Genomic DNA, 12,184 nt, shown 5'->3' on the forward strand with positions numbered 1-12,184 from the left:
TGCTTTTTCTTATCTACCTAAAAGCTTACACTCAAGAGCACAGAAACAACTAGACATCTCGGATTATAAATTCAATTAGCTTGGTTAAACTGCGAGAGCAAGGACATATTGAGCCAGAAGTCACATTTGTACTGCTACAACTTAAAAGCAATTATCAGTGGACTTTAATGACTTATGCTACTGCTCTCTAAACCTCTCATATCAAAAGAGAGTCTTTGTGGCAATCTATCCCACAGTTTAATTATGGACAACAAAGTTTTACTTCTTTTTAAGTATATTCTTGTTCAGCAAGAACTAGCTTGAATGTGGTAAACTATTTATTTAGTTCTACTTTTGTGAAACAGCATTAAACTCCTGAACTCAATTAAAATGTTACCTCTGCCATAGCATAGCATACTATCCAAGAGGGTGCTGGTTCTATTAAATATCTGCTTCGAATATTTAAGGTCAGTGGAACTAAAAATTATCAGGATTGTACAGGACTAGGCTCTTCAAACAATTAGTTTATTTTGCAGAATCTATGTTTCCTATCCAACCAGATAAATAAAACCTGGCATCGAGATCAGGTAGGTTTTGTCTATATGTGTCTATTCACTGAGCCATCTCACTACACAAAAATCGAAAGCAGAATCAACTAATGCTTACCTTGTTAACAAGGTTAAGAACTGTACAGGACAATAAAAGCGCACTCAAATTTAAATTGCACATGTAAATCAAACATCAGTTCTCCAAAGTACTATTAGTTTAAGAACTCCCTGATATCATTACTGTAGTATTTTCACCACTCGTTCCCAGTACCTTGTCCATGTTCCTTTATTATGAAAGGACACACAGATTTAGTAACAAATTTTGTCAGAAGTTCTTTGAACAAACTTGGAATACTGATGTCATTTAAGCAACTCAAAACTGAGAAGGGAGCTGTCAGGTCAAATTTAAATGCAAGTGCCAAGCACCTGAAAGATTACATACACACAAGATGTGGAACATTAAGCACACAAAAAAAGTGAACCCATTCAGATGTAAAGAGATCACCATCATAAGCTCCTTCCTCTGCCTTGGCACTCAGCTCTCTTTAGAGGGGAACAAGCTCAGCAAATTCCTGAGTGCACAGGCACCATCTGAGAGGTCCCCTGTACTCCAAAACTGCTCATTGCATTTGTTTCCAAAAATTACTAGAAAATTCTTTGTATTTAAGTTTATTCACTAATTCTTCAGCGGAGGGTCAGCCAGGCTTTCAGAAATCACCTAGCATCTTTTTTCTTCCATCTGCCAGAAGTAGGTCAGGAAAGTGCACTGAAGCCTTGATTCCATCTTAGTTTTCTTACCGGGTTGGTAATTACAATGATCTCCCCTTCACTGACGGTCAGCTCGTTGTTTCCAGGCTCAGCAGCAAAATCATACATAACACGAGCCTGTATGTGAAAAAAGAATACAGCAGTGAGTCTTAGAGCTTACTTAGAAGATTTCATGAAGGAAGTTTCAGCACAACTGTAGCAAAAATAGTAAGTGGGGTAAGGCTGGATATTCAAAGAGCAACTCAGCATGTAGGAAGCTAACATTTCCTAAATTTGAACTCCAAACTGAACACTAACACAAACTTTACAAGATTAAAATCTCCTGTGGAGCTTGTTAGAAGTGATCATCATTTTCCAGGAGGATTCACAGTTTAAGATTGGCTGTTCACCAATGTACAGAACTATTTCCAGCAGCAGAAGAAAAGGCTTCTAACTTTAGCAAACAATCCAATTAATTATTTTTTTTTTCCTGCAAGACATGTTCTAACTCCAATTGGGGTAAAGATAACTGTTGCACAGAGCAAGCAATTCAGAAAAAGAAGTAATTGCAGATCTAAGTAACCACTGCACATAAAAAGTAGTATGTAAAATTTGTTTGGAGACTTTGTATACAGGAGGAACTATGCAAATGCACAAACAGTAAGAGTAGGCCGGTTACGTTTTGGCATGAGAGGGGAAGGAAAAATAAAATCAACCTAATTTTTAAGTGTTTAGGCATACAAAGGCTCTGCTACTACATTACATAAAGAAATGTTATGTTTGAAACACTTATGAAGTCACTTAACATTTAAAGAACAGTTCTGCTTCTTTATACAAAGAATTGTGATATGGACTAAGATTTTATTCCCACATATCTTTCTATTGTTTTTATTAAAATTCCTTTCTGAACAGAAAGTAGAGAAAGCCCTCTGGAATCACAAAGGGACTATATTTTCTCACAAACTGGTGAAGTGGATGTGGAGAGAAACTACATGTTTTCTCCCTGACTCTTAAAGGACGATCTAGAATCAGTTTCAGCTTTCCATTTAAATTAGCATATTAAACTTTAAACCTGACCACAATAAACCCTTTATCTAAGCTTCTCTACCCCTGAAAACTCATCACACCAGTAGAACTGGTAAAAGATAAAATCATAAAATCGTTTTTACACTTCAAGTCTTCATGTTAGTCAGGTGCCCCAGAAGTAATTAACAGATTATTTTATCTGATTGATGCCAATGCTGAAGTATCGAAGAGCAGGAAAAGGGAAAGCTAGACTACCCGTCAGGAAAGGCAAACAGGAAAAGTACAGGTTTTAACAGACAGTACTGACAGTTATAACAAAAATATCAATACTCAATACAGTTTACATCATAGCCCTTATTTCTCCAGCTCATACAGGATTAAGAGCAGCAGAATGTTTACTTCAGGAAACATGCCAATTTCCCTAACACATCTTGAAAGACTCAAGGCTATGGTCTCAGCTTCACCAGTAAGACATAATGCTTTAGTTGCCTCAGCTCATACAGAAGTGGACATTGTTCCTGCAGATTAAAAACTAAATCCAAGAAAAACAATTTTATACTGGTGTTACTAATAACGTCAGCCACTGTGTACAGTGATGAGGTTCAAAAACTAATTGTTTCTGTCATAAAGATGACAGTAAAATCATGATTTCTGTTGAAAGCAAGTTATGTGACAGGAAAAAAATACCAGAAGAGACATTCACCATCAAGCCTTGCCTGTCTCAAAATTGCAGGTTGTTACGATCCCCACCTAGACATCCCTTATTCTGACATAAACCAGGAAAAAACACAACTTCCTACCCCCACATTTCAATTTAATGAGTATCATGTGGAAATACTTCTGGCTGGCCAAGAGATACTTTACTTCAGTGTAAATAAAAACAGAGCCAAGAAAAAATGCATATGCTGTAGTTCAGCTGACAAAGCTAATTCTGAACCATGTGCACAACAAATCAAACACCTAGTCTTCTCCACTAGAGAAGTACAACATTGCAGAAAACTGTGTTCCAAGCACTCTGAGCACTTCCTTGCATGAAAGCTTGTCCCTTAGCACTGAGGCTTTCAGCACTTTCAGATTATGCCCTGCAAAACCAAGATGAAGAGGAAAAAAATTATTTTAGTAATAACAGAGTGTTTTCCTTCCAGCAGAAAATCAGGCCTCCATGCAAATATAAGAATAAGCTGCTGTACTTTTCTTAGAAAGTAAACCGATGAGAAGCAGCACACCTTTTGAAACACAACATTTGAAGTAGGAGTGTAAAAAGCACCACCCTACAGGCCTCTCCCCTCAGCAGTGGTAGATGAAGGTGTTACACATGTCCTTTTTACATCAGGTTACCAATACTTACCCACTTCCTGCAAGTCAATTTAACAGCACTCAGATGCTAGGCATCTAACCATGAGGAAAGCCGCTTTCTTAACCAGCCAGCCTTCTTAGCCTTCAAGTAGTAGTACACCATAGTATTAAGTGCTCACTTTTATTCACAGGAATGATGACAATTCACCAGGACAAGGGCAGATTTTACCAGCCTTCAGGAAAACTGGTAAAACATCCCCCGGTAATGACCAGACTGAAAAGGTAAGATATATTTGTGTCTAATAAGAGAACAGATGCAAATACTATGTTCTCCAGATGTAGCAGGGAAATAAAGTTACTCAGAAAAATCTGAAAGTATTTGGCTTGTAGGGAAAGAGAGACCAAGAGAGATACATAGAATTTAATAAAATCATTATGCCAAAGCCTATTCATTCACTTGCTCCGGATGCCTGCTTGAAGTTCTTAAAAAAAAGAGACGGGGAAAAAAAAAAAATACAAAAAACACAGTAACTTTTGCCTTACTGCAGCTTAAGAAATTGGAAAAAAAAAAAAAAAAAGATTCCCAATACTACAGAAATGTATTATTACAGAGCATTAAGCATTTGAGGTACATCTGTAACCTGATCCATATACTGACGTCTCAAATACATTCCCCAGATTTTTTTGCTGGTACTCACTGTTTCTCTTGCATTTCTGGGCTCATTTGGCTAGTTCAGGAATTAAGTCCCTAAGAACTCCTGGCAAGTAAGCTTTAACACTACCCTCCTACTGTTGAGATTTAATAGGAAAAATACTACAAACTTGACCAATTCTGAAGTAAGTGAAGCTAAGAGACTAAATATTTTCCCTCAATTTAATAAGCTTATTGTTAACAACGGAAAACCCTCTAGCCTTCCCTTGGGCAGTGGCATCAGTCCCAACCCTATTTAAATTTTTGACAATCAGTTCCAAAATACTATAAAAAGGAAAATGATTTGGTTTTGCAATAAACTTTTTCCTACTTACTGGCCACAAATATTACATCCAAGTAGCAGTTATGGTTTAGAGTCAGTTTGTTGCCCCTTACACAAAACAGCACATAGGCACGGAAAGAAGAAAGCATTTAACAAGAAAAGGATTTTAGCTCCTGGACACTGCAATACATGCATCAAACATTAGGTCTAAGCTTATGGACATTTGAATATTTATAAAATGTGAATCTCTGACAAATTCCAAAGATCACAGAACGAAGGCAACTTCTTCAAAACACAGGTTTAAAAAAAGTTACATTTGTTACACTAACTAACCCTAAATTAACATTTACTTCTGATTATATGTAAAAGGATCAAACAATCCAAAAACTACAGGAACTTCAGAGATGCAAACATTTTGTTAGTGGAAGGTCATTGCTTCGTTTACAGAATACTGCAAACGTGCAAAACAAGTAAGAACTGGTAATCAATCTATTAGCTATAAAAAAAGTAGTTTCTTTTACTGGCTGCATCTATTTCTCCACTCTCACCCCCTCAAGATACAACTGGTTCTGGATTCTGAAGCTGTTTTGTCAGATTCTTTGAAAAAAAGGACTGCTAACTGAAAAAGCTTAAACAGATTTCACTGACCAGAAAGCAGAACCCAGTCACTGTACTGCACACCTACTGTCTCCCTTTTCTCAGGTGTCAGTGGAGCTTCCTGCACCTCTGCTGGGAGTCTGTAACACGTCCTGACATCTATCTTGGGCTCCTCATGTGAGAAAAGGCTGGCATGGATTAAACAGAACCCCAGCACAATGCATACCAAGGAGGAAAGGGCTCTCTGAACCCCAGCATCTCTGCAGCTCTGGTGTATATTGCAGTTTCTCTGGAATGAGAGGGAGCCAGCAGTTTGCTCTACAAGTTGAGGACAGGGGGAAACCAGCAAGAATTCCTCATTATTAAAGGAACAAGAGTTTTTCAGTAGTATGGGTATAGACATTTAGATTTTAATAATAAGAAGAAAATAGAAAGGAAAGCGGTAATTCTCAGTGTTACACCAGCATTCTTTGGAGCTACCTGCTGTATTTACACATCTGGATTGAGGTTTCCCAATTTACAGATTTACTGACATTACAGTATGGAGACTCTCAACTTCTAGAAATTCAAAGCATTGCAAACAATCACTATTACTATCTTTTTAGAACAATAATAGCAATCATGCCTAAGTAGAGTAAAACACAAAAGATTCTTCGCATTGAAAAGCAGTACCTGTATTAGCAAAAAGTATTATTCCTCTGCAGACCTGGAGTAGACTTAGATTTTCGCCATTACTTCTGTCTGAGTTGAGTACTTTGCCCCTGTTCCCAAAATATTAAAAACGAAGAGGAAAAAAACAAAACCAAAACCAAGAGCATTTGCCAACTTATTGCTGCAAGCAGACGTAAGACTATGCAACTACACCTGTCAGTGTGTCAAGACTCTTAGCATAAATTAAGCGGGAAGGAAGTTGGCTAGCAAAAGTCATTAAAATAAAATTCCAATGAAGGATTACATTATCACCACATGAAGTTACCAGAGAATTATCCAAGATCTCAGCAGACTCCCAACGGACTGAATTTTCCGTATTTCCCACAGAAACTTGGAAGAGGTGATAAAGCAACAGAAGTACCTATTTCTCATAAGAAGAATCTTTCTGCCTTTTCTAGGATATTCCACTCAAGAGAGATGTTATGTTCAGATGGAAGAGCAACTTGCCCCCAAGTCAGACAGTTCTGATGTCCACAGGCACACACTTGCTCACATCACAGTTCACCTGCAGCAGGCTAACTCTTTCATGAAATAGGACAAAAACCACTGTGCATTCCTCCCTAGCCACAAGCTTACAGACTACCAGCTAATGCACATCAGTTGTGCTCACAGCAGCTTTTATAATAGCTTCCCTGTCTGACTGTTGATAAGAATGACTAACAATCCAAACAGAGTAACTACTGTTTTTTGTTTAATTCCACACTTCTGAAGCAAAATGTTTTTGTAACACTTGACATCCTGATGCAGAATTGTTGGGTTACAATGGAAGTATGCTTTATAAATCTAAAATTGGAGAAGCTGCTCAAAAATGGGACACACCTTTGAAAATACTTTCCCTATGGGCAGGACTTAATTGTATTAGAAAGAGTTATGCTATAGACTCATCTGTTTCAACCATGTGTTAGAAGTAGGAAACTTGTACCACAACTGCTTCTCTTGGACAGCCGGCAGTGGCAGATAATACAAAGGAAATACCAAAAAGGTTCATAGCATGAAATTCCCATGATAAATGCACGCCTTCGTTTTAGCTGCTAGCACTTCAGCAGCTCAGTGCTTCAGACATACAGCAGTACCCTCTTCAAGGGACAGGAATTCACAGGTTTAACTTGCTTTGTGCCACTGTCTCAGAAAGACAACTCCTGTATCACAGCAGCAAGGATAGGAGCACCTTAGAGGTTCGCACTTCGTCTCCAGTCTCGTGTTCTACTGTTCCCAGATTCACAGAAAGGATTCCATATTTCTATTCTATATTTCTATTTTGGAAAGTAAATGAGATAAATATTTTCAGAGAAACCTGCATCCCACTACAGAAGCAGAACCATAATTTGGGTAGCCTGGTAAAATGTCTTTTTAAAAAAAGTTAATTGTTAGCATCAGCTTTTTTCTATTTTTGAGTTGGGACTCTTCTTCACAAGTCAAGCCCTTAAATTTTAAATAGCCTTGACAGTAAGCAGACTTGCACTTTTCTTCCAGGACAGCAGCTTAAGCTTTTAGCTGCAATGAACAACAAAGGGCTTCTGGTCACCTCAAATAACTCCAGTAACATTTCTGTTATAAGCTCCAGAAAGGTTTGCTACAAAAACTGCATCACTTAGTACAAATATTCTTCAGTAGGTCTAGAAAGCATAAGACTTTGAAACCAGCTGCTTGTGAAACACTGATAAGCAATATGTTCATCACACCTGGAAGTGATGAACATACTGCTTATCAGTGATAAGTGTTCATATTTTGAACATAAGAACAGTAAAATGCATTTCTGGCTTCCCAGACTTCGTATTATTCATTCTCTACTAGACGTTTTTTGGATGTAGGTTTGGTTGGTTGTTTTTGTTACATTTTTTGTGAGGTTTTTTGGTTGGGTTGTGTTTTTATTTCAGAACTGCTTTTCCCACCAATATTGGTTTTAGAAATAAAATACTCATTCTAAAGGGCAGTTCTAAGAGAACAAAATAAAAATAGCATACCTGGGACACAGGTTGAGGAGGATTAGACAAATTGACAAAGCGGAAAGAAAAAAAGATAAAAACCTAGCTGCAAATAAATCAGTTCAGAAGTTGGCAGTATATTTTGGTAACATTTAAGAGAACAGTTCAAAATGAAGCATTTAATCTAAAAAGTGGCAACACTCTGCAAACAAAAGGCAATTAATTTGAGATTATTTTTTGTATTTTCTGTACTGTTTGTTCTTTCACAGCAATTTGCCCTGTGATTACTGTCTAATATTGTTTTGAGGTAGTTTACTGCTTAGAACAACTGCAAGACATCTGACTTGTTAGCAGCTGAAGAATCAGCATTAAACCCCTAGCTGTCTTCGTTGTATCAGTAAATCTACAGAAACAATGAGGGTGGCCAAGGTTCTAAACAGTTTAACCATTGTTTCATTTTACCATTCACAGACAGACTACTTAAGATGTCACGTTTTAATCAACACATCTTTGAAAAAAACCCTCAGCAAGTCAAAACACACGATAAGTCCCACTTTGGATATTACTAAAGGTACTGCCAGAAGTTTAAAACAACTGGTGTCCAAAGAGCTCAGGGAAAAAAAACAAAACAAAACAAAACAAAACAAAACAACAAAACCAAACACCCCCCCCCCAAAAAACAGTAAGAAAAGTGCTTCAGAAACATAGGCAGGAGCCCCCCACCTCAGAGCACTGAGAACACTACCTTTCTTCCAACAGTGGCTATCACTTTGACAGATTTATTCAAACCTTTCCTGCACCCTTTATCCTAAAACCCAAGCACATCCAAAAGCCAATAAGTACTCCAAGACTGAAGAGATTCTCACTGCAGCAGCTGCAACAACCAGGGCTATGATTTGACAAAAAAATGCCTCTTCACTTTAGTCCCTCCATTACAACTGTACCAGACTGCTAGGCAAAGTGTACATTTGGATATCCTATGCAGAAATATCAAGCAGCTCTTCAAGTGCCTACGCCTCTCAGCCTGGAAAGGCAGCCACCTTCTGTCCTGCCTACGGGAAAGAAATCTCTACACATGTTCCTCTCACAGGCATTCCTAAGAGACAAGAATCAAACAAAAAACTGAAGATGGAAGCATAAGAGGACACTAGTGACACTGTCTTCTCAGATAGGCTCCTACAGAAGCCTTACCTCTAGAATTCAAGAGATTATACATTATCCTAGAAACTGATAGTTAAAGTGATAAAGGTTTATTACAAAGAAAAGACCTCAATGCTTATCTTTTTAACTAATACAAAACAAATGAAGAAAATACTTCTTGTATAGTGCTAGGCATCACTGTTCTTGTGTATGTGCTCAACAACAACTGCCTAGAAAAAAACCGACTAGCCTAAAGAAACTGAACCAGTCCCTTCAAGTTGGTTTTATACTATGATTTTATTAAACAATAAGTAAAATTTAAAATTCACCTAATAAAAACGTTCCTTTAGTATTAAATTTCTTTTCTAACACATTTGGTTTTTTTGCTTTGGGCAACATCAGAATTAAAATAAACTCATCCAAAAAGTGAAACTAAATTCAGTCAAGAACTGCACTTCTTAACTAAGAGAGATCACAATACTCAGATATCATTACTTCAAGTTTCCTCACCAGCTCTGACTGCTGGATCTTCACATTATTCTACAAACTCACATTAAAAATGTGTCTCCTGACCTGATGGCTCACTTTCTTCTGAGCAATTTTTCAACACTAAAATAAGCTCAATAGCCTGCAGCTAGTCATTTGAAGTCAACACCACTGACTATGAGCACATTAGAAGCCAATTAAATACAGATAAAAAGCTAAGAAACAAGGACTTGCATAATTTTTTCCTGCTAATAAAACATGCTTGCAGACAGAAGAGACGCAAAACAGGGAGTTCCTCTTCAGCCTCCAAGCTGCACGTGCTTACAATACTTCAGGCAGGTATTTGCACTGGATTAAAAGGTCTACCTCATATTGCAAGAAAATGGTTAAAGCATGAAGAGTTTCCAAAAAGCACAAAATACAAATTTTGAAGTGTTTATAGGGTAAGGGACAATAATTATTCCTACCAACATGCATGTGGCTTGAACCACTGGCACTTTAAGAATTAGAACAAAGGTGAAATAAAGCTTGCCTTGAAACCATTTCTGTATGACTTTGTATAAGAAAGAAGGGACTAGGCAAGTTTTCAAGTGTGAAAGAGACTTGGAAATGTTTTCTCTAGTAATAAAGACAATGACTTACTAGCCTCTTCAGCAGCTCAGGCCCTCCTCAGTGAGGACAGATTAGCCCTTCAGGTCTACCACACAGGACTTCACTGCCTTGGTGAAAAGAATTTTTTGGTCTGGAAAGACCACCTGAGCTCTGTTGAGGCTAGTCCAGCTCATTTTTGGTTAAATATCTTATTTCTGATTTACAGAACATGAGCTTCTTTATAGCTGTCTACCTGTAAGCAAACATCAGCACACCCCAGAGCCCACTGGAACACACTCCAGGCCAGCGTTACAGGCAGCATACACACTAAGAACTTGCATTCAAATGAACACTTCGGGAGGACCCTTGTTCACCTCAAGTATCTAGGACTAAAAGTTATTGATGCTGTATGAGGCCTAAAATGGTTACAAGACTAAGATGTCTTAGAAGTGTTAGAATGTAACAGATCTTAAAATCTTCAAGTGTTCAGTAAGTTCTGGCTTCTTTCTATGCAGTTACAAATCAGGTGGGTAGACAACCACTGCCACAGATCATGAAAAAAGCAAAGAGAAACGGTATTTTCCAGGTTTACAACAGTGCTAAAGAATTTTGAAGTCTGTGGATTATCTGTAAGGAGCTCAGTAGTTTTAAAAAGCAGCATTCAAATTCCAATACTTTCAAAAGAAACATCATGCACTATTAAAAGAGGCACTTGGTTACCTTTTGCAGTATTCAGAGAGATTTATTTATGGAGCACTGTCAAATCAAATAACAGAATCCCCGTGCACCCAAGCAACACAGAAGCAAGGGGAATTCAGTTGCAGAAATACATGCAAGACACCCATATGATTTAGAGATGTTTCCAAATACTGACTCAGATACTCCTGTGAATCACATCTGAGCTTTCAGTTGGGTTAAGCACCTTAAGTTTTTTTCCTGTTTAAAACATTACATACAAACCAATCACCAGTTATTAACAGTGTACGGCAAAACTTCTAACTGTGAGAGAGAAGCGCCAAATATATCAGAAGGCCTTTTTCATAATCAATTTACTGCAATGCTCCAAGTACCAAGAGTTCCCAATAGCTTCCTTTCTGAATATCAACCTATTCCAGGTCCCCAAATAGACTGGGGACTAAACAATTTCAAGTTTGAGAAGAGTAATTCCAGCTACAGCAGAACCTAAAACTGCAGCAAGTACAGCTGTACACATATTTACAGATGTTAGGCAGGATGCATTTATCTCATGTGATTAAAATCTCTGCCTACATTAATCATTACTGTGTCTCTGAAAGCGAACTGCAACACTTGCAAATGTTTGCTGAACCAATATTTAACTGTATGTTTCTGAAGCCTGCCATGCCAAGTCCCCTGACGTTTGCCTGAAACTTCAGGGTAATTAGTATTGTACCCTTGTGGTCCTGTCCCCAAAGAACAAAGCCAGTAAGAGGTGAACGTTTCAGAAAAAGCCTACAGTATTCACCAGAAAAACTGCCACATCGTGACCTACTCATTAAGACAGCTTGTAGTCACACAATAGTGCTGCCTCTTTAAGAGCGGAGATTAGAAAAAACAGTAATTACGCCAGTAATTGGAGAAGCACAGTTTTGCTAAGGTTATCTAAGGAACTTCAAGCCTTTCCAGACTCACCACACTAGCACAGATTGTGCATTTCAACGTATCAGCTGCACAGGCCAGTCTAGAAGCAAATAAAGAACCAGCAAAGCAAAGTACCTGCATGTTAAAATGATGCTACTTCAAATAAGACTTGACCTGTAAGATACAGAACAAAATAGTTGTACTACTTTGAAGTCATGAACACTGGTAGTATTAACAGGAAAACAAGTGCTCAATAGCATGGTAACTGAAGACAGATGGGAAGGAATCTAAAATGCAGCAGAGCAGATAAATCCTCAACGTGGAATTCTGCTAAATGCTCTGTTACTTGAGTAACCAACATCAATCAATATGTTTCAGGATCTCTTAGTCCTTTTTAGAAACACTACTTTATGAAAGCCCAATAATTGAACCATTTGTATGTTTCCTTTTATTTTATGAAGACAAGTGAGGAAACTATTATGCCCACACAAACGTATTACCATTTTATCAGACGAAACTTCTTTACTCTAGAAATAGGCAAAGTTCAGTTTTATGGGTTCTAACG

At 37.8% G+C, this 12,184-nt stretch overlaps 1 protein-coding gene across 3 annotated transcripts in view; it reads right to left on the reverse strand.

Moving 5' to 3' along the window:
* Positions 1 to 12,184, reverse strand: part of SNX9 (sorting nexin 9) — a 72,272-nt gene that overhangs the window by 42,092 nt on the left and 17,996 nt on the right. For all 3 annotated transcript variants that reach the window (XM_074896506.1, XM_074896507.1, XM_074896505.1), the window contains exon 2: positions 1,326 to 1,412. In XM_074896506.1, coding sequence (XP_074752607.1) covers positions 1,326 to 1,412 — 87 coding nt within the window. The remainder of the gene's footprint in view (positions 1 to 1,325; positions 1,413 to 12,184) is intronic.

The sequence above is a fragment of the Athene noctua genome, chromosome 1, assembly GCF_965140245.1.
Source record: "Athene noctua chromosome 1, bAthNoc1.hap1.1, whole genome shotgun sequence".
Taxonomy (NCBI): Eukaryota; Metazoa; Chordata; class Aves; order Strigiformes; family Strigidae; genus Athene; species Athene noctua.